At 44.4% G+C, this 24,521-nt stretch overlaps 1 protein-coding gene across 3 annotated transcripts in view; it reads left to right on the top strand.

Moving 5' to 3' along the window:
* Positions 1–24,521, top strand: part of cubn (cubilin (intrinsic factor-cobalamin receptor)) — a 403,204-nt gene that overhangs the window by 76,723 nt on the left and 301,960 nt on the right. For all 3 annotated transcript variants that reach the window (XM_068013312.1, XM_068013303.1, XM_068013322.1), the window contains exon 15: positions 18,844–19,030. In XM_068013312.1, coding sequence (XP_067869413.1) covers positions 18,844–19,030 — 187 coding nt within the window. The remainder of the gene's footprint in view (positions 1–18,843; positions 19,031–24,521) is intronic.

Genomic DNA, 24,521 nt, shown 5'->3' with positions numbered 1-24,521 from the left:
CATGACAGGCAGACAGACATAGGAAGATCTATATGCAGAAGATCTTAGTACTGACAGTGGAAGAAGGAAGGTGTATAAATCAAATACCTCGTCACTGACAGTAGAAGAGATTTTTGGTGTAACTAAAGCTTTTTATGAACTGAAATACTTTACTGATTCAAGTATGTTGTGCAACTATTGCCTGAACTGCCAAGATTTAGAAGTACAGATGATGCCATTGAGTGATTTATAATTTAGAAATAAATGGATTAACATTCATCGCTAATGTATAGATTCTATAGGAATTGCGATAGGTCTAAATAAATATGTGAAGAAATAACAATTTTCAAATTTTGGATGCAGAATTAAATATTTCTTGATGGTTGAAAAAGAGGAAATGGGAACCACAGCAAAACCCAAATTTCCAGCCATTTGTATGCAGCTGTATGATACTATCCTCTTATTGATGACAATAGTAGAAAGCTTTCTTTAGTGGGTGTGCCAGAACCAAATGCTGTATCCATTTTTATTGCTTTATTAAGCCATCTAAGCAAGCTTTGACCCAAAGTGGTATTTGTGGTACCAGTGCCAATGGTAGAGTGCATAGACTTGAAATAATAGGCTGAAGTAACAGCAAACAGCACATAAGAATCTCGAGGTCAAATTGTAGAAGGGATATTTTCCAGTGGAATTTTGCTAATACCCTGGTGTAACTCTAGCAAACAAGGATGGGAGATCAGGTGGGAAACCATTTTATCACTGTGACCCACTACTATTTCCAGGATTTTTCACAGGAAGTGACAAGAAGTTGAATATGTCCACTCTTAAGATGTTGAGGAGGCTGATTTTAAGACAGACAGGATTTTTGCCTTCTGAGTTCACATTGCAATCTAAAATTTCTTCAGTTTTATTGAAGCTTTGCTTCTAGATCTGAAAGCCTCAATATATCCCTGATTCAATACAAATTTATGAAAATTGGTCCCTTACTAAAGTTGGTCAGTTTTCTTAGCTTTGTTATGCCAGGCCATATAAAATGTGTGCAGGAGTGATTTCATGGACTGGCTTTTAGAGTTGGACTTGTTATTGTTGATTGCAATTGTTTGCCTTATTGGAATGTTAGATTAGATTAGATTAGATTAGATTAGAGATACAGCACTGAAACAGGCCCTTCGGCCCACCGAGTCTGTGCCGAACATCAACCACCCATTTATACTAATCCTACACTAATCCCATATTCCTACCAAACATCCCCACCTGTCCCTATATTAGATTACTGCCCAGGCAATTAACTTTACCCCTAAGCATTGCATCCTGAAGTTGCTCAGCCATGGTTTATTTTTCCGTGAAAAATCTTATACCCACTGCTTTTCCAGTAACTGTCTTTTTATCAGCTGCTTATTTCATTTGCTGCAAGCAAATTGATCAGCATGGGAACTTCTCTAGGCAATCCAATGGCATTCCTAGCTTGGATGAGGAAGAGGAGAAGAAAATGATTGAATACAAGTCACAGCTCGGAATACACATGCAGCAATCATTGTTTGGCCAGACATTCAACTAAATGTGCAGTCTGGGTCCTTCACAAACCTATTGTTCACAATGCAGTGGCCCAATCAACAACATGCTCTCCATTATCCACTACCACACATGGTCATCAATTCACTCGCTGCTAACTAAATGAACTGTCAAGACTTTTGTTTAAACTGAATGCAAAAAATTTATTTCCTGACAAATCACTTCTATATTTGCTACTACTTTTGTACCACTTCCTCTTGAACCTAATTTACTCCATCAAGTGCCACTCCAGTGGAAGGGGTAAATATGGTGATCTCCAATGGGGGGACCTCATGGGATGGCTGTAACTTTTAGTACTGTATTATCAGATGGCCCTGCAACTTCTGGAAGAGCCTCACATAATGTGATGGTTGCCTGCTCCTGCTGCTATCTGGCAATTCTTAAGTCTTTTGAGGAAGCCCTTTAGTTTGTCTCATCTGTGCGTCCTCCTGCTAGACAAGGTCCTCTTGGGAGGATGCCCTGGAGTCCATCCATCCACCTCATGCAGCAGAAAATCTACGGGTGTAAGTGATCCTAGACATGATTTGCAAAATATGTTGCTTCTCAACCCACCAGATTTTGCCCTCTCAATTTTCTACCATCATTTCTGACTATGCCAAAAAGCATCCGCTCATTTTTGGGCAATTAAATGTAAGTGAGGCAAAATGAAGTCATAATGTCCTATACTCCATTTACTGTCATTTCCACTCTACTCACTGTGGCTTCTCTTTCTGTCCATGTAAAGCAGACATCCAGGGTTGCCAACCCAAAAAGAAGAGGACTGAAAGAGGCTAGCATCAATATCTAATAGCATTGATTTGAAGATTATTTCTGAATTATTTTGGGGGATTATTTTTTACTGTTGCCAACTATTTTGATGCCTGACTTCTGTGCCATTTGCTTTCATTTTCTTCCCATGTTTCATACCGAGTACAATGGGTTCTGCCACAGAAATTCCCACATATCTTTGTTTTTCTGGAATAAGAGGAGTAATGCAGGATGCCTATCTGGTTGGGTAGCACCAGTGGTGCATAACACGTGCCCACAGGCACCAAAACATCAGAATATCTATGCAGAGGCTCCTTGACAAAGGAGCAGTGTCTGCAGAGGTTTCACTTTACAAAAAGAGTTCATCACTGAGTTGTACCACAGGCTCAAGCAAATCCACAGCCCACCTCTGCCAGAGGCATTACGTACCAGTTAAGGACTCTCTACTTGTTACTTGCATATTATGGGGTCATTTCAGGCTGCCAAACACAAATCACAAATGCTTGAGTAAGCAATTTCATCTTCCTCAATGGAAAACTGACTGCAGCATGAAACAACACCGCAATTTTAGAATGGCAGAGTTCCCAAATGCCAGAAAGTTAAAGATTGCTACCACAATTTTAATAAAAACACATACTGTTGTGTTTCTAATGCTTCTTAGCACCGCATTGCCTCAGTGACAGTATGTGAAATATAAGCTTGTGATCCTATCCTTGGCTTCTCCTAGGGGAGGTGATGGTGCCGTGGTAATGTCACTGGACTAATAATCCAGATGTTTAGGGTACTGGTCTGGGGACATGGGTTCAAATCCCACCATAGCAGATGGTGAAATTTGTGCCAAAATTGGGAGAGTTGTCCCAAAATAACAATGTCCCTGATATCACCATCCCTGGCTATGTTCTACCCCACCGGCAGGACAGACCCACCAGAGGTGGCGGTACAGTGGTATACTGTCGGGAGGGAGTTGCCCTGGGAGTCGTCAACATTGACTCTGGATCCCATAAAGTCTCATGGCATCATGTCAAACATTGGCAAGGAACAGCCTGATAATTACCACCTACTGCCACTCCCTGCCTACCACCCGCACCCCCTCCCCCCCCAACTTGGCGGATGAATCAGGATTTCTCCATGCTGAACACCAATTGAAGAAGCAATGAGGGTTGCAAGGGCACAAAATGTACTGTGGATGGGGTCTTCAATGTCCATCACCAAGAGTGGCTCAGTAGCTGGCCGAGTCCTAAAGGACATAGCTGCTAGACTGGGTTTGCAGCAGGTGCAGCAGGAAAAACCGACTTGACCTCGTCCTCGCCAATCTACCAGTTGCAGATGCATCTGTCCATGACAATATTGGTAGGAGTCACCACCGCACAGTCCTTGTTGAGATGATCCTGTCTTCACATTGAGGATGCCTGCCATTGTTTATGTGGCACTACCACTGTGCGAAATGGGATAGATTTCAAACAGATCTAGCAACTCAAAACTGGGCATCCATGAGGCACTGTGGGCCATCAGCAGCAGCAGAATTGTATTCAACCACAATCTGTAACCTCATGGCCCAGTATATCCCCCACTCTACCATTACCATCAAGCCGGCGGATCAACCCTGGTTCAATGAAGAGTGCAGGAAGGCATGCCAGGAGCAGCACCAGGCATATCTCAAACTGAGGTGTCAGCCTTGTGAGGCTACAACACAGAACTATTTGCAAAGCAAAAAGCAGAAGCACATGTGATAGACAGGGCGTAAAATACCACAACCAACGGATCATATCTAAGCTCTGAAGTCCTGTCACATCCAGTCATGAAAGGTGGTGAACAATTTAACAACAAATTGGAGGAGGAGGCTCCGTCAAATATCCCCATCCTCAATGATGAGGGAGCTCAGCACATCAGTACAAACGACATAGCTGAAGCATTTGCATTCATCTTCAGCCAGAAGTGCCAAGTATGTGATCCATCTCAGCCTCCTCCTGAGGTCCCCAGCATCACAGATGCCAGTCTTCAGCCAATCTGATTCACTTTGCTCGATATCAAGAAATGGCTGAAGAGACTGGATACTGCAAAGGCTATGGGCCCTGACAACAATCTGGCAATAGTACTGAAGACTTGTGCTCCAGAACTAGCTGCGCCCCGAGCCAAGCTGTTCCAACAACACTGGCATTTACCTGGCAATGTGGAAAATTGCCCGTGTATGTCCTGTACCCAATAGCAGGACAAATCCAAACCAGCAAATTACCACCCAATCAGTCTACTCTCGATCATCAGCAAACTGATGAAAGGGTCGGCGACAGTGCTATCAAATTGCACTTTCTCAGCAATAACCTGCTCACTGACACTCAGTTTGGGTTCTGACAGGGCCACTCAGCTCCTGACCTCATTACAGCCTTGGTCCAAACATGAACAAAAGAGCTGAACTCCAGAGGTGAGGTGAGAGTGACTGCCCTTGACAACAAGGTAGTATTTGACCAAGTATGGCATATAAGAGCCCTAGCAAAACTGGAGTCAATGGGAATCAGGGGGAAAACTCTGCGCTGGTTGGAGTTATACCTAATGCAAAGGAAGCTGGTTGTGGTTGTTGGAGGTCAATCATCTCAGTTCCAGGACATAGAACCATAGAAAAATTACAGCACAGAAGGAGGCCATTCAACCCGTCATGTCCATGCCGGCCGAACAAACTAGCCGCCCAATCTAATCCCACCTTCCAGCACCTGGTCTAGAGCCTTGCAGGTTACAGCACTTCTGCTGCATGTCCAGGTACTTTTTAAAAGAATTGAGTGTTTCTGCCTCCACCACCATTCCTGGCAGTGAATTCCAGATACCCACCACCCTTTGGGTGAAAAAGTATTTCCTCATGTCCCCTCTAATCCTTCTACCAATCATCTTAAATCTGCACCCCCTGGTAATTGACCTGTCCACTAGGGCAAACAGATCATTCCTGTCTACTTTATCTAGGCCCTTCATAATTTTGTACACCTCAATCAAGTCATCCCTCAGCCTCCTCTGTTCTAGGGAAAACAACCCTAGCATATCCAATCTTTTCTCATAGCTGCAACTTTCAAGCCCTGGTAATCACTGACATTACTGCAGGAGTTCTTCAGGGTAGTGTCCTAGGCTCAACCATCTTCAGCTGCTTTATCAATGACCCTTCAATCATAAGGTCAGAAGTGGGGATGTTCGCTGATGATTGCACAATGTTTAGCACCATTTGTGACCTCTCATATAATGACGTAGCCCATGTCCAGATGCAGCAAGACCTGGACAACATCCAAGCTTGGGCTGATAAGTGGCAAGTAACATTCACGCCACACAAGTGACCATCTCAAACAAGAGCGAATCTAACCATCTCCCCTTGATGTTTGATGGCATTGCCATCGCTGAATTTCCCACTATCAACATCCTGGGGTTTACCATTGACCAGAAACTGAACTGGACCAGCCACATAAATACCGTGGCTACAAGAGCAGCTCAGATGCTGGGAATCCTGCGGTGAGTAACTCACCTCCTGTCTCCCCAGTGCCTATCCACCATCTACAAGGCACAAGTCAGGAGTGTGGTGGAATACCCTCCACTTGCCTGGATCGACGCAGCTCCAACTACACTCAAGAAGCTCGACACCATCCAGGACATAGCAACCCGTTTGATTGGAGTCCCGTCCACAACCTTCAACATTCATTCCCTTCACCACCGACGCACAGTGGCAGCAGTGTGTACCACCTACAAGATGCACTGCAGCAACTCACAGCATCTTGCAAACCCGCGACCTCTACCACCTAGAAGGACAAGGGAAGCAGATGCATGGGAATACCACCACTTGCAAGTTCCCTCCAAGCCACACACCATCCTGACCTGGAACTATATCGCCGTTCCTTCACTGTCACTGGGTCAAATTCCTGGAACTCCCTTCCTAACAGCACTGTGGTTGTACCTACACCTCAAGGACAGCAGCGGTTCAAGAAGGCAGCTCACCGCCAGCTTCTCAAGGGCAATTAGGGATGGGCAATAAATGCTGGCCTGGCCAGTGACCTCCACATCCTGTGAACGAATAAAAGAAAAGTAGCAAGAGTGCATGAGGGGGCTGGCACTTATGTTGCAATTGGAGCCTTCTGGGACTGAGGTGGACCACATCTCATGACAGTGAACTCTTAATGAATCTCAAGTGTTGCTGTATGAACAGCTTGGCCCTTCATCCTTTCTGCCACATGTTCAAGTATTGAAGGGGCCTGATGGGAGGCTCACCTATGCTGCAATCCTGATAGACTGCACCATTGTCATTGTTTGCTTTTGCCACCCCACTGGCATTAGACTCGGTGGGGAAGCAGGTTTAATGATCCCTGTGAGCTCAAGGAAGTGTTGTGTGATGCTTGCCTGAATTGAATGCCCACTTGTCATTCCACATGCTCAAGGTAGATGGCAAAGTTGCAAAGCCATCATCCAATGTCCTGCACATGCTGTTGATTGACTCCTCCTTTGAGCTGCCATCTACAGCATACTGTCATGATCTACAGGACCGCAGTGTTACTTGCGCTCCTGTATGCATTGGAAACATGGACACTGTATAGTGTCATAGTGTTTTGTTTCTTTTTAAAACTAGGAGGTCTGTGTGCCTTTAAGACTGAAAAAAACTCTGTGGACAATAACTGCAGTGGTTTAGTGTTTGAAGAGTTCAGGCTGCTGGGAAATTTGTATCCGAACAACCTGATGGTTTTCCGACGGTCTTATGACTCCTATTGCTGGAAGCTTTCAATTCCATTTTGTCAGTGAAAGAAGAAACCAAGGGGATGTGAGCAGCAAAAGGAGTTACTGCTGAAAACTGGCCAGGAATGCAGCCCAGAAAACTCTCTTTCTTGAAAAATAATTCCCATATCAAAGAGGAAGGGACCCAGAAAAAGGAGGAATTGCTACACTCTGTGAAGAGACACTGTTTTGGATAAAGAAAGCCCGTGTTTCAGGTGGGGCAGGTTTCTGTTGTCTCCATTCAAGAATTCCTGTCTGAAGAGTGAGTTCTGTAATTGCTGTGTTCTATGGAAAGAGGAAGCCTGCATTGTTGAAGGTAGCCTCCAGTCTCTGAAAAATCTCACTTTAAGAGTAAGTCTGTTGACTTTTGTGTTTTTGGAAGTTCCTGAAATCTCAAGAAAGTTTCTACTTTTAGACTGCTACTTTAAAATTTAAATAGACCTGTTGCTGCAACCTGTTACTGAAAGATCTGTGTGACGCCTGCTGCAGATGAACTACCTTGAACGCCTACCCATCATAGACTGTTCACTAATTTCACCTGGACAGACATCGAGTGGCATCTGGCTATTCGACTCTGGAGCATCTCACCGATCCAGGAAAATAGTACCAGAAGATACAACCCAGTTATTTTATAATCCCTAAGAAACTGTCATAAAATAAATAACCATTTCCCCCAGTTAACCATTGGTAATTGAATGTATGTGTGTGCATGAAGGTTAGGAAGATTAAGGAGTTATAAATTTATTTCATACACATTGATTCATCTCATTATTGTTAAGAACTTGGTTTATTAATAAATAGTCAATTTTCTTGTTTTTAAAGAAACCTGACTTGGCGTATTTTATTCTGGGGATAAATAAAGTGATTAATTTGGCTTTTTTTCTGGTAAGTGCAAAACTTTCCTAATACGCTGTGATCTGTGGAGTAGTGGGACTGAATTAACAGTGCATTATTCCCACCTCGATTGTAACAACAGCAGACATCTCAAAGCCCTGGAGCGATATCTCCAGCGGTGCCTCCACAAGATCCTGCAAATTCAGTGGCAGGACAGACACTCCAATATCAGTGTCCTCTCTCAGGCCAACACCCTCAGTATCGAGACACTGGTCATGGCTAGTCAGTTATGTTGGGCGGGCAACATCATCTGCATGCCTGACACAAGACTCTCAAAACAAGCTTTCGATTCCAAACTCCATCACGGCAAGAGGTTACCGGGGGGCAGAGGAAATGTTACAAGAATGTCCTTAAAGCCTCCCTGAAAAAATGTGACATCTCCACTGATTCATGGGAATCTCTTGCCCGACACTGCCCAAAATGGAGAAGAAGCATCCGCGAAGGTGCCAGCCAGTTTGAACAATATCGACATGCCCAGGCAGTGACAAAGGGCAAACAGCAGAAGGAGCGTTTGGAAATTCGAGCATCCCATCCACTTGCCTCATCAAACACCTGTGGCAGAGTGTGCAGAACCAGAATTGGACTATTCAGTCACCTAAGGACCTTGAAGTGGAAGAAAGTCATCCTCGTTCCTGAGGGACTGTCTAAGAGAAGAGAAGAATGTCTGACATAGCACCTAATGCCTGCACTAGCACTTCATGCTCTAGAACGATCACTTATTAAAGCTAGACCTATAGACATTTCAGTCAGTTCAACTTGAACGTTCAGCCACCAAAATTCTTCCTCATGGCATCACCAGTTCTTCCTGCTAGGTTGTGCTTTGTGTGTCATTTGGTACACTCCACTCTGAGCCGAATGTTCCGACTCCCGTGCCGAGGTCGGGAATGGAGGCAGGGATGGTGGGCCCAAATTTCCCAGCGGCGGCCAGTGTGTCAGTTTCAGGATGTCATTCCTGTTGTCAGCAATGTTAACCAGGGTGAGGGGAGGGCAGAACAGCTTTCCTTCCCCATTAAGTTGTTAAGTGCTGGCAGGAGGAGGATGGTGGAATTTTGAAGGGGGCGCATGGGTTTCAGGAGGTTTCTGTTGCAGATGTGCTGAGGGGAGGTGGGTACAGAGTGGGGAGCCAGTCATGGCTGCCCCAGGGCAACACCCCAACCACATAAGAGGGTCAGTGGGGCAAGGAGGGACTCAACATATGGTAAGGAGATGCCCTTGGCACTGCGCAGGTGGCAAGGTGAGTGGTCAGTCAGTCCTCAGGCTTTGAACAGGTCATCCCCCTGGCATTGTGGGGGCAGAAGAGTAGGGAACAAGGCTGCCAAGGATAATTGGGTGAGCAGCTGTAGACTGTGACACTCCAGGCAGATGGTGGCAGACATCTGTGACCTCGTCAGCGAAGACCTTGCACCTCACAGCACTGGTTGCCATGCCTTGTATTACGGACAGGTGGTAACTGGTATGGGTGGCTTCCACGTTTCAACTCCCAGCTGATCGCAATAGTGTTTAGTTTAAATGATGCATTAAACCCTGAGTATTGTTAGTGTCAAATAAAAAGACAAACAACAGATTTTCTCTTAGGTTAGAAAAAGAAAGATAACTATTTATTTTTAAACAATTTCTGAAATGGTCACCATCTCACCCGCACACATATTCACACACACACACAAATACACAAGAATAGATAGATAAAGAGAAAAAGGTAGGATGAAATTAAAGTGCTAGTGAGGTATGTGTTCATTTTTTACAGAAAACCTGTTGAATTCTCTTGGGAGAAAAGTCCTTTTAATAGTGCAGGCCTGGATATTTGTAGTCTTGAACTTGCTGAGGTGTTGCAGATTTCTAGTGGTCACAAGTCAGCACAAAGCTGGTAGTGTGAACTTGGTCACCTTCACAGATGAAAAATCTCAATGTCACTTTGTAATATCTCTCCAGTAGTGGCTGTTCAAGTTGTTGTTCAGCAGGGTTTTTCTTGCTTAGTCAGATCTCTCTCAGCCTCTGGCTAGAAAACTGGCTTTCTGTTGTCTTGGGTTGATCATCTTCTTTCTTTCCAGAGGGATACTTTTTAAGGGAAAAATCCATCACATTTGAGTTTTGTCAGGTGACACATGGTCCTTGCCCCTGGTGTGACCACAAGGGACCAGAATATGGAAACCATTGTTGTCTATTGATGTCTGAATGGGTACCATTCTGTTATAATGATGCTGCTTCACACCTATTCATTTTGGTTTGGGCTGTGAGTCAGTCTGTCTCCAGAACATTTTGTTAGTTCATTCATGTAGATATGAGTCATCAATATGCAATAGCGCTCCTTTCAATTTCAATGAATTCTCCCCAGAACTATTTCAGACAAGGTTAACAAGCTTCAGCCTCAACAGACGGAGGTGTGTATTTCCAGGACAACAGGGCCACCTGACCACTACTCCATTTTTTTTTCTGCGGTATAAGTGCTCGTGTTCTTGTGGTTCAGTTTAACAGTTGACTTTTTAATTTCATAATTCCTCCATTTCATTGTTTATTTCATCATGGTTCCTTCCGAGCATGACACTTGTCAGTAGTTGTCAACTGTGGCCTTGAACTTCTTTGCTTCTGGCTCCTTCCAAGGATCATCTGTCGACCTTGGTGGCATCTCCCAAGCAGCTGCACACCACTGCATCTTCCAGGTCACTGATGACCTCTTTGCCAGAGCTGGACAGTACATTAATTTTATGACAGATGTGGCCTCGCAGGGACAGAGTGCACTGGGTCTCGCTACCATCATTGGATTCCCCCAGGGACAGCACATCATGTGGCCATCAAGACGCTCATTACAGGCCAGTCAGATTCATCAACACGAAGGGCTTCCACTCTCTCAATGACCAACTGGTCTGTGACCACAAGAGCTTCCTCCAGGTGTGTGCTTGCTTTCCTTGCAGATTCCATGACTCCTTCAGCCTCCGGCAGTCCAGGCTGCCTCAGATTGTCACTCCAACCCCTAAAGTGCATGGATGGACCCTAGGGGAAAAGACATGGCTACTCACCCCTTTACAGGATCCCCAAACAGAGGCACAGAGGCAGTACAACCAATGCCGCCTACTCGCTAGGATAGCCATTGAGCAGGTCATCAGGCTTCTGAAGATGCGATTCCGGTACCTGGAAGAGTCTTGCTCATTGTGGTGGTCTGCTGTGCTCTGCATTAGATGGACCTTGATGACATGAGGCTCTGGAAGGAGACAGCTCATCAGGGGAAGAGCAGGAGGTGAGAGAAGAGGAGGCAGAGGGAGATGACGCTGAACAGAGAGATGCGCCGGCTGTACGACGAGGTGGCCTCCTCCTGCCACCCCCTGGGAACAAGACATCCCACCTCTTCCACACTGCCTCCAGCATTAGATGCAGGTCGGCATCAATGAAGCCAGCAGCTTCCCTGCACCAGATACCATACCTGCAGCTCCCCTGTGATATCTCACTTCCCTCTGGTCCTGTGGAAGGTTTTGGCACAATCAGCAGATTTCCCCCTTAGGACAACCCAAAGCCTCCATGATGGCTGCCGTGGGGAGTCTAAATCAGTCCCACTCTTCATCTGGCCACTTCCGTCCTAGCCATACTCCCTCTAATTGGACAGGAAACCCGTCTCCATACCAGGCTTACTCCTGTGAAAATATTAACTTTAATCAGTTTCCCAACGGAGGTGAGTTTCTAAAACGAAAACAAACTCTGCTCCTGTTTTCCACCTCCGTGTGAAAATTGCCCTCTGACTCACTGGCTAACTGACCCAGGGAGGATATTTCTTTGCCCAGGAGGTTTAGAGTGATTAGCGTGTGTGCTCCTGAAATGCTGGCAGGGTTGGATGTCCTGGGATTTGAGTTCTTCCTCAGCAACAACTGGAGAAGGTAAAGAGTAAAAGGGAGGTTACTGTTTCTTTTTGATGAGCAATGTTGTAACTTACAGTGGAATAAATAATATGAAGCTTCATGTTAGGATTTGCTGGTAGTGAATGCAGCCCGCAGTAGGAGAAAAATAAAGGGAAGCAGACATTCAACATGAACCTGCAACTGGCATGCGCCATCTTACTTCCCCATCTCCAACTTCTTGTCTGGCCTCCCTCCAAAAGATTTTCTGCACCTGTTCCTCATCCAGAGGAGGTAATGAGAATTATATTTTTTTCTATGGTATAGTAAAAACCAGGTATCAGCATGTAACTCAGAACGGATATGATGATGAGTACATGCAACAATTATAATCCATGTGAGGCTTTTATTGATACGAGCTATGAATAAAAAGTACATCAAACATCAGAAAAAGAACACAAGATCACAAGAAATAGGAGCAAAAGTAGACCATATGGTCCATCGAGTCTGCTCCGTCATTCAATATGATCATGGCTGATCTTGGGCTTCAATTCCACTGTCCTGCCCGCTCCCCATATCCCTTGATTCCCCGCAAGACAAAAAATCTATCTATCCCAGCCTTAAATGTATTCAGCGATGGAGCATCCACAACCCTCGGGTAGAGAATTCCAAAAATTCACAACCCTTTGAGTGTAGTAATTTCTCCTCATCTCAGTCCTGAATGATTGGCCCCTTATCCTGAGACTGTGCCCCCATAACCAGCGGAAACAATCTCTCAGCTTCTACCCTATCAAGCCCTTTCTGAATCTTGTATGTCTCAATTAGATCGCCTCTCATTCTTCTAAACTCCAGAGAATGTATGCCCAATTTACTCAGCCTCTCATCATCAGACAACCCACTCATCCCAAGGACCAATTTAGTAAATCTTCGCTGCACTGCCTCCAGTGCAAGTATATCCTTCCTTAAATGTGGAGATCAAAACTGCACACAGTATTCTAGGTATAGACTCACCAAAGCCCTGTACAATTTTAGTAAGACTTGTTTATTCCTGTACTCCAATCCCCTTGCAATAAAGGCCAACATGTCATTTGCCTTCCTAATAGCCTATTGCACCTGCATGTTAACTTTGTGCATTCCTTGTATGAGTACCCCCAAGTCTCTCTGAACATCAACACTTACCAGTTTCACACCTTTTAAAAAATATTCTACTTTTCTATTTTTACAACCAAAGTGAACAACTTCACACTTCCCTACATTATACTCCATGTGCCATCTTGTTGCCCACTCACTTAGCCTGTTTATATCTCTTTGCCTTTCTATGGCCTCCCCACATTTTACCTTTCCACCGATCTTTGTAACATCAGTAAACTTTGATACATTACTCTCTGTCTCTTTATCCAAGTCATTAATATAGAGTGTAAATATTTGAGGCCCCAGTACTGATCCTTGCGGCACCCTGCCAACTTGAAAATGCCCCATTTATGTCCAATCTCTGCTTCCTGCCTGTTAACCAATCCTCTATCCATGCTAATGCATTGCCCCAACACCATGAGCCTTTATCTTGCCTATTAATCTTTTAAGTGGCACCTTATCGAATGTCTTTTGAAAATCCATCTACTGGTTCCCCTTTATCTATCCTACAAGTTACATCCTCAAAAAACTCAAATACATTTGTCAAATAAGATCACCCTTTAGTAAAACCATGCTGACTTGGTCTAATCATACTATGCTTTTCCAAGTGCAATGTTAAGACTTCTTTAATAATAGTTTCCAGCATCTTCCCAATGACTGATGTTTGGCTAACTGGCCTGTAGTTCCCTGTTTTCTCTCTACTTCCTAATAGAGAAATTCTTCACTGCTAAATGACAGATGAGGAGGTGGGGCCATAAACCTATGTCCCAGGTTCAATTCTTTATCTGTATCATTAGTTGATCAGGTGTACAGTGGGTAGCTATAGTTGGACTTGGGAGGGGAAAATAGGATTTCTGCTCTTAATTGCTATCCAGTTGTCTTTGAATATTGGGTGAGAACAGGATCAAGTTCAGTTATGATTAAGTAACCTTTAATATTCAATGACCCAATGTCCATATCAAACAAGAAAAATGGTGAGCACTGCAACTATACTCCAGCATAAGTCAGGACATTCAGGAAAGGAAGGATGGCAGAAAAGAAAAAAAGAAAGCAGAAAATCAAATTGTATTTGAGAGACCATAGAATTGCCAGTTGGCTGACATTTCATCACATGCATTCATTTGACTGCCGTTACAGCCATGTGGTGCAGTAAGAATTGTAATTCCTTCAGTTCCCTCGGGCGGAAACTGGTTAATTTGTTTTCCATGCTGGTTTTATGTCTTGCAAGAACTATGGCTTTCAGGCACTAATCATCAGGATTGAAATGTAAGGGTGGGGCACATAATGGAGTCCAGAACTCCTGTTTTCACTTTAGATGATAGCCTTGTCCTTATATGTATATGTAAAAAAATTTTGGAACTAGCCAGATGAGCTTTTTGGGAGTGGCCTGATAAACTGCCAAGTCTTTTCAAGTTCTGTATTTTCCTGTGTTCCCAAGGACATTTTTAAATAATTTACAGATACAATGCTACACAGATTTGGGATACTGTGCTACAAAATAGATAGCAACTAAAATAAACTTAACTGACAGAATTTTGTTTTATTTTCAATATTTTCTGAAAAAGTGCCAAAACTTTTTTTAATTGTAAAATAGTTGATTCAAATTTGAAGCCTGTGGGATGTGAATCAAAAAGGAAGTATTAAAAATGATTTTTGGAATATTTAATATCCTTTTATATTAAGAATGGAGACACCCTGAAAATATGCTATGACTAACTGGAAGAAATTAGAAGTCAGCCTCTGTAACGGACTTTCTGGTGTTTACTGTAACAAAGGCAGCATTGACGGTACTTTCTGGTGGGAGTGTTGAAACAGTTATTATTGGCATAACAAATGTGTGCCTGCAATCTTTTTGAATTTACATCAAACAAATAAAATTCAAAAGCTGTTCTGCTCTGGTCCATTGCAAGTCAGCTGCAGGCAATACAGTATAACAAACAAAAGCAGCTGAGAGCACTGAGATGATGAGTACTAATGGGGAGAAGTATTAAATTCTTGCCTCTGAGTCAGGTTAACTGAGCAGTTTGTGGTAGTGCCCTTCATAGAAAACCAGTAGCTCTAGCTTCACTTTAAGTAGTTATTATCTGTTCTAGTAAAATAAATAGTTAACCTCCTCTCATTAATGTCATACCTACATGAAGGAACCATTAACCACAGCCAGATAACAATAAACTAATAACATGGACAAAAACATATAACATTATTGTGGAGAACATTTCTCATGAAGACAAAAGCAAGCATCAATACGTATTAATCTTCCAGAAGAAAACTAGTAAAAATCTGAGTGTACATTTTGACATTTGGGTTAAATGGACAATTTCCAAGCAGAGGCTTATGCAGTGACTCATAAAGCTGCAGCTTTTTCTTAAGCTGTACACTAAACTACAGGAAAAGTTCTGGCATCCTGTGCACATTATGATTTTATGGTTTCATGCTTCCAGAATTGCACAAAAGTGCTTTGTGCTCCGTTTGCTCTGTTGGCTTATATTCCATTGCTTAATGAAAGGCAGGAGGATAAAATCACACAATTTGTGGCCACAGTCTGGATTGGTTTGATTTTCCATTGCCTGTCGAAATAAATGCACAGAGAAAGGTTTCTTTTTCATTTCTAAATGTGTGCGCAATTATATAAAACAGCCAATATAGATCCAGATTTCCAAAACTAGCATGTGACCAGTTTTGGAAACCTGAAACTAAAATATGTACAAACTGAGCTGTGACGAACTTGGTCAATTGCAGAAAAAATCCTTGTACAGTAGTTAAAACAATCTGAATGACCTGAAAAAGCTGTTTGTAAAAGCTGAATACAGCAAAAGTAACTCCATGATTTAACTTTCAAAGTCAATTATAAATTGAAGAGAAAATCCCAATTGCTTACAGATTCTACGACAATACAATGCTCCAAAATATTAATCTTTACTGATGATGTGGTGACCAAATATCCACTTTGAAAATGCAAACCCTTCCAGTTCAGTTCACTGTAACTTCAGTGGGAGTCTGCAGAAGGGCCAAAATGTAGGATGGGATCAGCAGCTTTACGTGGGACTTCCCACTTGGCCTTATGAGATGCAGAATCCTCCTTTATTTTACACCACGGTATCTAATAGTGTAAGAAAAGGTGGGACCAAGGTAAGGACTCCAAATATCAGAATTCCCACTATTTTGGCCTCTCAGTCCATGGATGCAGGATTGGCAACCATTCAGCATAACTGCTGAAATAATGGGAACTATTTTAACATGGAGTGGGATCAGTGCATGGGGTGCTGGAGAGTTGGGGGTGACCATTATCGGTGTGAGGCAAGGCAGTTTTAACTTCAGGACTCACTAGGATTAGTTGGCTAACCAGCCGATTCACAGGATTAAAAAGAATTCTAAATGCAACATTTGTTAAGATGGCGTCAGCATAAACAGACAGAATGTCTTTTGCCTTATTATGGATACCAAATTCTGGGCTTCCAACAGGCAATCAATGCTGTAAATCGAACTTTGAAGTATGTTTTGTCCGCTCAAATGCTACAGGACCGTGAATCCTGTGCTACCAGAGTGAAAAGTTGCTGTCCGCCCAACTTTTCTTGTGCAATTTCTGGCGGCAGTACCGAGGTATTATGTTTAAAGGATGAATACACCTCTTACATGAAGGTTGCATTCACTTTTTTTTTTAATTCATTCATGGGATGTGGGCAACGCTGGCCAGGCCGGCATTTATTGCCCATCCATAATTGCCCTTGAGAAGGTGGTGGTGAGCTGCCTTCTTGAACTGCTGCATTTGGGGTAGGTATACCCCACAGTGCTGTGAGGAAGGGAGTTCCAGGATTTTGACCCAGCGACAGTGAAGGAACGGCGATATAGTTCCAAGTCAGGATGGTGTGTGACTTGGAGGGGAACTTGAAGGTGGTGGTGTTCCCAGGCATTTGCTGCCCTTGTCCTTCTAGTTGGTGGAGGTCGTGGGTTTGGAAGCTGCTGTCTAAGCAGCCTTGGTGCATTGCTGCAGTGCATCTTGCAGATGGTACACACTGCTGCCACTGTGCATCGGTGGTGGAGGGAGTGAATGTTTGTCGATGGGGTGCCAATCAAGCGAGCTGCTTTGTCCTAGATGGTGTCGAGCTTCTTGAGTGTTGTTGGAGCGGCACCCATCCAGGCAAGTGGAGAGTATTCCATCACACTCCTGACTTGTGCCTTGTAGATGGTGGACAGGCTTTGGGGAGTCAGGAGGTGAGTTACTCCTCTCAGGATTCCTCGCCTCTGACTTTCTCTTGTAGCCACAGTATTTATATGGCTACTCCAGTTCAGTTTCTGGTCAATGGTAGCCCCTAGGATGTTGATAGTGGGGGATTCAGCGATGGTAATGCCGTTGAATGTCAAGGGGAGATAGTTAGATTGTCTCTTGTTGGAGATGGTCATTGCCTGGCACTTGTGTGGCGCGAATGCTACTTGCCACTTATCAGCCCAAGGCTGGATACTGTCCAGGTCTTACTGCATTTCTACATGGACTGCTTCAGTATCTGAGAAGTCACGAATGGTGCTGAACATTGTGCAATCATCAGCGAACATCCCAACTTCTGACCTTATGATTGAAGGAAGGTCATTGATGAAGCAGCTGATGATAGTTGGGCCTAGGACACTACCCTGAGGAATTCCTGCAGTGATGTCCTGGAGCTCAGATGATTGACCTCCAACAACCACAACCAGCTTCCTTTGTGCTAGGTATGACTCCTACCAGTGGAGAGTTTTCCCCTGATTCCCATTAACTTCAGTTTTGCTATGGCTCCTTGATGCCATTCTCGGTCAAATGCTACATTGATGTCAAGGGCAGTAACTCTCACCTCACCTCTTGTGTTCAGCCCTTTTGTCCATGTTTGAACCAAGGCTGTAATAAGGTCAGGAGCTGAGTGGCCCTGGCGGAACCCAAACTGAGCGTCACTGAGCAGGTTATTGCGAAGCAAGTGCCATTTGATGGCACTGTTGATGACACCTTCCATCACTTTACTGATGATTGAGAGTAGACTGATGGGGCAGTAATTGGCCGGGTTGGACTTGTCCTGCATTTTGTGTACAGGACATACCTAAGCAATTTTCCACATTGCCAGATAGATGCCAGTGTTGTAGCTGTACTGGAACAGCTTGGCTAGGGGTGCGGCAAGTTCTGGAGCACAGGTCTTCAGTACTATTACCGGAATATTGTCAAGGCCCAATTATAATTTGTACCCCTTCATATATTGCAAACAATATCACCCTCAACTGATCTCTAACAGTATGGTGCCATGCCTACCTTGTGTTATTATCCAGTCTCTCATTGCCATCCAAACACTTGTCCCTTTCCTCTAGGCTCCTTTCAGTAGCAGGAACCTGCTCAAGAAACTGATGAAGAAGGTACCTCAGAGAAGGACCGTCCTTCTGAGGAATTTCCATCCATGCACTCCATATCCCCCAAGCACTAATGCAGAGATTGGCACTTTGGGTAGATTAAGTAGTGAGTTAGCGGGGCCTTTACCCGATAAAACTTATCGCACAATGAAGCAGGAGTGGATCCTGGTGGCAGGGACAACCCAGGGGGTGAAATGCTGGAGGGTGACGTTCTCTCCTTGCTCTGCTGAGTAGGAGAAAATGGGTATCAGTCATGATAAGAAAAATGCTTGAAGTACCCAAGAAATTACTTGAAATGTTGAAAGTCTTGCCAAAGACTTTCAGCACCATGCTTGAGAGCATGGTGGAGTCCACTTTGTATATGTGGAGTTTTGCCGCATGGCGTTTCCACATCGCAGTCAACATTTCCGTTGTCTCAACTGAATTTGTGACATTATTCTGAATATATTATCAATTAAACAATGATACGATAAGATAATATCTGAATGGGCTATCCATAATTTATGTGTATAATGTCAACTATGTTTCCACTCCCATATGTAGTGATTAGATTACTCTAAATTGCAATGCAGTAACATATTAAGTTCTTTTTTTCCATATACAGCATGTAGAGAAGAATTCTTTGAATCGACTGGCACATTAACCTCTCCAAACTATCCGAATGGCTACTCTAATATCAAAGAGTGCATCTACACCATTACTGTGGAAAACAACAAACAAATTATGCTCAACTTTACTCACTTTAAATTAGAAGGCTGTCAAAACTGTACTTCTGGCTATGTTGAAATTAGGTAAACATTTTTATTTCTGTTAAGTCTGTAACTGTGTATTTAAGATATTCCAGATTCTATAAACTCTTCAAAGGATCTAGTGGAGTGTTAATTTATTAATCCCTAGGGTATGGTGTGTGTTGTGAGAGTTCAGTTTCTCTGTAACAATATTTGCGGTGTATTAAACAGATTAACGGGTGAAAACAAAACTTTGAACTATGGTTTCTAAATAGATTAGTGGTGTTTACAAGTGCGACAGCTTCAGTTTCTACATCGACAAATCGAGTGATTTTCAACTGTTGAATGCTCATTTCTCACCGAATCAGAGGCTCTCAAAGGGACCATTGATAGCTGTTCAAAAAAAACCCCAAACTCTTTTTTTCTTTTATTTTTGTATATTCAGGAGGAGCAGGAGTGATTCCTGGTTCCACAAAAATACTACTGCAAGCCGCAGCTGGCTGGTCCATTCTCAAACCCTTCTGGGATCGACTATCACCCTCGATCCCACCCCCTCCCCCCAGACTTCTGATATTTTAAACAGACCAATCAACTACAGCTACAATTTTGAAAATAGAAAATTGTCCATTTTAACCATGAGCAGTTTTCAGGCAGGCAGAGGTGGAGCAAGTGTGAAATGCGCTGTCTGGCCTAAGTTTGAGACTTGGGGCTGCATTTTATTCTGAAGATGGGGCTCACAATAGTGGGCCAGAAGGCAGGGGGAGACCCCGCCTAGGCCCTTGATTAGACGCGTGAAGCCATTCCATGGCGGGCAGCCAATTAACTGCCCGCTGTCGGGGATGCTGTCTCTTTAAGGGAAGAGCTCCTGCCTCCAGAGCTGCAGGCCAATTGGAAGGCAGGCAGCTCTGCAGTACCAGCCGTGCCACTGGGAGCAGTGTCAACTGCCGTTACTGCAAGAGGCCCTGCAGTATCGAGGAGAGAGAAGTCCCTGGGAAAGGTGAGTAGGGTCAGGGTCGCCGTGGGCCATTCAGGTAGGCCCAGGTGATGGAATGGGGGTTGTGGGGGAGGCTGTTGATGAGGGTGGCGTGGGCGGAGGGGGTAGTCTTCCCGGGGGATGGCAATAGCCAGGGGGAGCACTCCAGGGCCCTGGATTGCCCCAAAGGAAGGACCCAGCCCCACCCCAGACACCACAAGGAGGCCGCCTGGCTTTACCTGACAGCATCTACCCATGGCGTGAGTCCCCCTGCCTTCCACTAAATTGAGGTGGAGGTGGGAAGAGGCCCTTCAATGGCCATTAATTGGCCATTGAAGGGCCTCAAATGGTCTGGGGAGGAACGGCTGACTTCAAAATGACAGAGGTCCTGGGCAAAGTCAGGAACAGTGCCCCTGCCATTTTGTTTGTTCCTCCCCCTGCCTCAAAGAGCACAATAAAATTCTGCCTTTGGAGTATTTTATTTCTTGTTTCCCATCCATATGCTACTCATTAGTTGCCTGCCCAAAACAGAAGCTGATTGGAAGCAGGAGATAAGGTTTGGTCGGCCAGCTCTAGGGTAGGCTGTTTTGTTAGCTCTTGCCCCACCCCCACTTTACTTGCTTAAAACCTTTTACATTTCTAATATTTGTCAGTTCTGATAAAGGGTCACTAACCTGAAACGTTAATTCTGCTTCTCTCTCCACAGGTGCTGCCAGACCTGCAGAGTATTTCCAGCATTTCTTGTTTCTATTTCTTGGGTAGGCTTGCTGCTTTACAGGTTATTCACAGGGAAGGCGGTCCGAGAAGGTCTCTGAAGAAGGACGTGATGGGGAGTAGAGTGGGGGAAATGTGAAGGCTGTTCCTTGCAGGGCCTAGATGTGTATTCCAGATCCTCCTAGCCCCACAAAGGAAAGTTTTAGACTTGACTTGGACGACCTCTTCTGTCTGAAAACCCTTTGCAGACCCGCTTCAGCCTGGCAGGAGAAACACAGTATTAGAGAAATGACACAGCAAAGAAGGAGGTGCATCATGCCTGTGACAGCTGTTTGAAAAAGCTATCCAATTAATCCCACTTGTGCTGCTCTGCCCTTTCCCCATAGCCCTGCAAATTTTTCCGTTTCAGGTGTATATCCAGTTCCCTTTTGAATCTGCTTCCACCACCTTTTCAGGCAGTCACAATGGTTTCCCTGCTCATGCCCCAGTTAAAATGCAATGGGGATCCTTTTGATGTCATAATGGGACCCTGATTTCCATAAATTCATCATGCCCTTGGCTGCTTTACACAGTCACCTCATCCAGGTGAAGAATTGAGTGATAAGTATTCCATAGAATTACACAGAATTTGCAACAGGTAACGGATGGGGTGAAAATTGATTGGTAGGATGTGCTGGAAAAGATGTCTATACTTAGATTGGATAAGTCACCTAGTCCGGATGGCTTGCATCCCACGTTGCTAAGGGAGGTGGGACGGGAAATAGTGGAAGGACTTGCCATAATCTTCCAATCTTCCCTCATACAGTGGAGGTACCAAAGGATTGGAGAGTGGCAAGTATGACACCCTTATTCAAGAAAGGGTATAAGGCCATTCCTAGTCACTACAGGCCAGTCAGTTTAACATCAGTGGTGAGTTGAGTTTTAGAAACGATCAGGGGAAACAATTAACAGGTGCTTGGAGAAGTTTGAGTTAATTAAGGATAACCAGCATGGATTTGTAAAAGGCAAATTGGGTTTGACTAATCTGATTGAATTTTTTGATGAAGTAACAGAAAAGGTTGATGAAGGGATGTTGTCTATTGGCTTTTAAGAAATTATTAGACAAAGTAGCACATAAAAGGCTGGTTAACAAAATTGAGGCTCATAGAATAGGAGGGTTAGTGTCAGCTTGGATAAAAAAAATGTTTTTTTAGAACAGAAAACAATAAGTTGTGGTAAATGGTTGTTTTTCAGACTGGAGAATGGTAGACAGTTATGTTCCCCAAGGTGCAGTGCTAGGTCCACTGCTTCTTTTTGCTACATCTAAATGACTTGAATATTGGAATACAGAGTAAAATTTCAAAATTTGTCAATGATATGAATCTTGCAGGTATGGCAAACAGTGAGGATGATGAGACCAATCGACTGCAGCAGGACATAGATAGGCTAACTGAATGGGTGGACAAGTGACAGACAAATGTGAGCGATGCATTTTGGCAGAAGGAATAGGGAGAGGCAATATATACTTAATTACACAGTTCTAAAGAGTGTGCAGGAACAGGGGGACCTGGGGTTGCATGTGCATAGATCTTTGAAGGTGGCAGGACATATGAAGAGAGTGGTTAGTAAAGCATATGGGATCATGGGCTTCATACATAGAAGTATTGGCTACAAAAGTAGGGAAGTTATGCTGAACTTTTATAAGGCTCTGGTTAGGCCACAACTAGGGGATTGCATCTGGTTCTGGTCACCACACTTTAGGAAGGATGTGAAGGTCCTTGAGAAGGTGCAGAGGAAATTTACCAGAATGGTTTCAGGGATGAGGGATTTTAGATACAAGATTAGGTTGGAGAAGCTGGGGTTGTTCTTGGAGCAAAGGACATTGCGAGGAGATTTAATAGAAGTGTACAAGATTATGACAAGATTAGATAAGGTAGACAAAGTAAAGCTTTTCCCATTCGCTGTTGGCCTGGAACTCGCTGATTATGAGGGTGGTGGAAGTGGATATGATCAATCATTTCAAAAGGAAATTGGATAGGTACCCGAGGGAAATAAACTTAGGCTACGGGGATAGAGCAGGGGAATGGGACTGACTGGATTGCTCTAAAGAGAGCTGGCATGGACTCGAGGGCCGAATGGTCTCCTTCAGTGCCGTTATGACTCTGACTCTATGCGACTGGAAACTGGCTATTCTGCCGAGCTAGTTTGTAACAATGTTCATGCTCCACGTGAGCCTCCACCAATCATGGGCTGAATTTTACACCCGGTGGATGGAAACTGGCCACCGACATAAAAGTCGGTGGCGAACCCTCTTCCGCCCAGCCTGGGGATCCGACCCGCATTTTATGGGTCCCCGGGCTTTAATTGTTCCAAGGCGGGACTTCCACCCACTTGAGGAAGACGTCCTGCCTCATTGAACTGCCGGCCAATCATGGGTCCGGCAGTTCTTAGTCCCAGCAGCGCCCCGGGAGCGGTGGCCACTGCTGGGACTGCAGCCCAGCTGAGGACATGGAGCCAGGACTGCAGGTAAGTTTGGGTTGCCTTGTCTGGGAAATCGGTCGCGCCCCGGCGGGGCAAAGGTGGTCGTTTGAGGGGAAGGGGGCGTCTTGCGTCCTGCGGATGGTTGGGGAAGAAGGGGCGGCTCTCAATCAGGGCCCCCCACTCCTTCCCCCCCCCCCCCCCCCTTCTCCCCGGTGCACTGAGAGGCTGCCAAGTATCACTGGGTGGCCTTTCAGTCTCCCAGATGCCCGCTTGCCATTGGTAAAATACCCGTGGAGGCAAAGGCCCTTAAGTGGCTGTTAAGTGGCCACTTAAGGGTCTTGATTGACCTGGGGTGGGTGGCCTGTTTCTTGCCCCCCCCCCCCACCCCCGGCCCACCTAAGGTGGGGTGGAGGTGGGAGCGGGACGGAGCCTCCCGCTCAATTTTACACCACCACCCGCCACCATCCGGCTCGCTGGGGTGGCATAAAATTCCGGCCCATATTTCATCCCACTCGATCAGCCTGCTCATTTTTAATTGCCCACTCACCCAATTTCCACCATAGTATTAAAATTAACTTTGTGGTCATAGCACTTCTTGTGAAGAGTTAGGATAAGTGGAAGTGTGCCAGAAAATAATAGTCTGAGATGGACACAAAGCAGCAGCCTCACTTTGCGATGTATTTTATTTTAAAACTGGAATTGCAATCCATTTCAATTTGAAGTTCTGAGCCCCTATCATATGCTGGCACCCAGCTATATTTGTCCTTTATTATAAAGCACATAATTTGTTTGCTCCCACGAAGCTCCTTATAACAAGACAGATATCAAGTTGATATGATTTTATTATGAACATAGCTGAAAGATTTCCTGAATACCTAGATAAAAAAGGGAAAGGAAGTTAGTTTTCAAAGGGAAGGCTGTAGTATTTTCTGACTCAGAGCTGGATTTTCTTTGTAGAAGATTTACCACTTGAAGTTGTTTTGATGGGACTGCTGCCCATGCCCCGCAGCTCGTCATGATCCAAACCCATTTTCCAAGGTCACAAATGTCTGGTTTCCCTGGGCTTGACCTCCCACAGCCTCCCAACATCTCTGCTGGGGGGAGGAAATTTTACCACAGTGTTAGCAGAGGCAGGGATCTGGTAGTAGCCCTCCATGTACACTAGCTCTACATTTCCTACTTCTATTATGACCAATCTTTAGGTGTTTTAGCAGCAGAAAATCTAACCAAGAATTTCCTTCATATCAGTTGTGTTTCGATGTGCTCCTTCAGTGCCAGGACAGCTGTCACTTTCTGCTCAAACACTGTTGCTTCCATTTCCAAAATTATATCTTTCCACCATTATCACTCTATACAAATATAATCCTAAATCTTCAAAATCAGACATAGCATGCTTAAAAGCTACAA

Source organism: Heterodontus francisci, chromosome 2 (genome assembly GCF_036365525.1).
Source record: "Heterodontus francisci isolate sHetFra1 chromosome 2, sHetFra1.hap1, whole genome shotgun sequence".
In the NCBI taxonomy this organism is placed as follows: domain Eukaryota; kingdom Metazoa; phylum Chordata; class Chondrichthyes; order Heterodontiformes; family Heterodontidae; genus Heterodontus; species Heterodontus francisci.
This window is presented reverse-complemented; position numbering and strand designations above follow the sequence as displayed.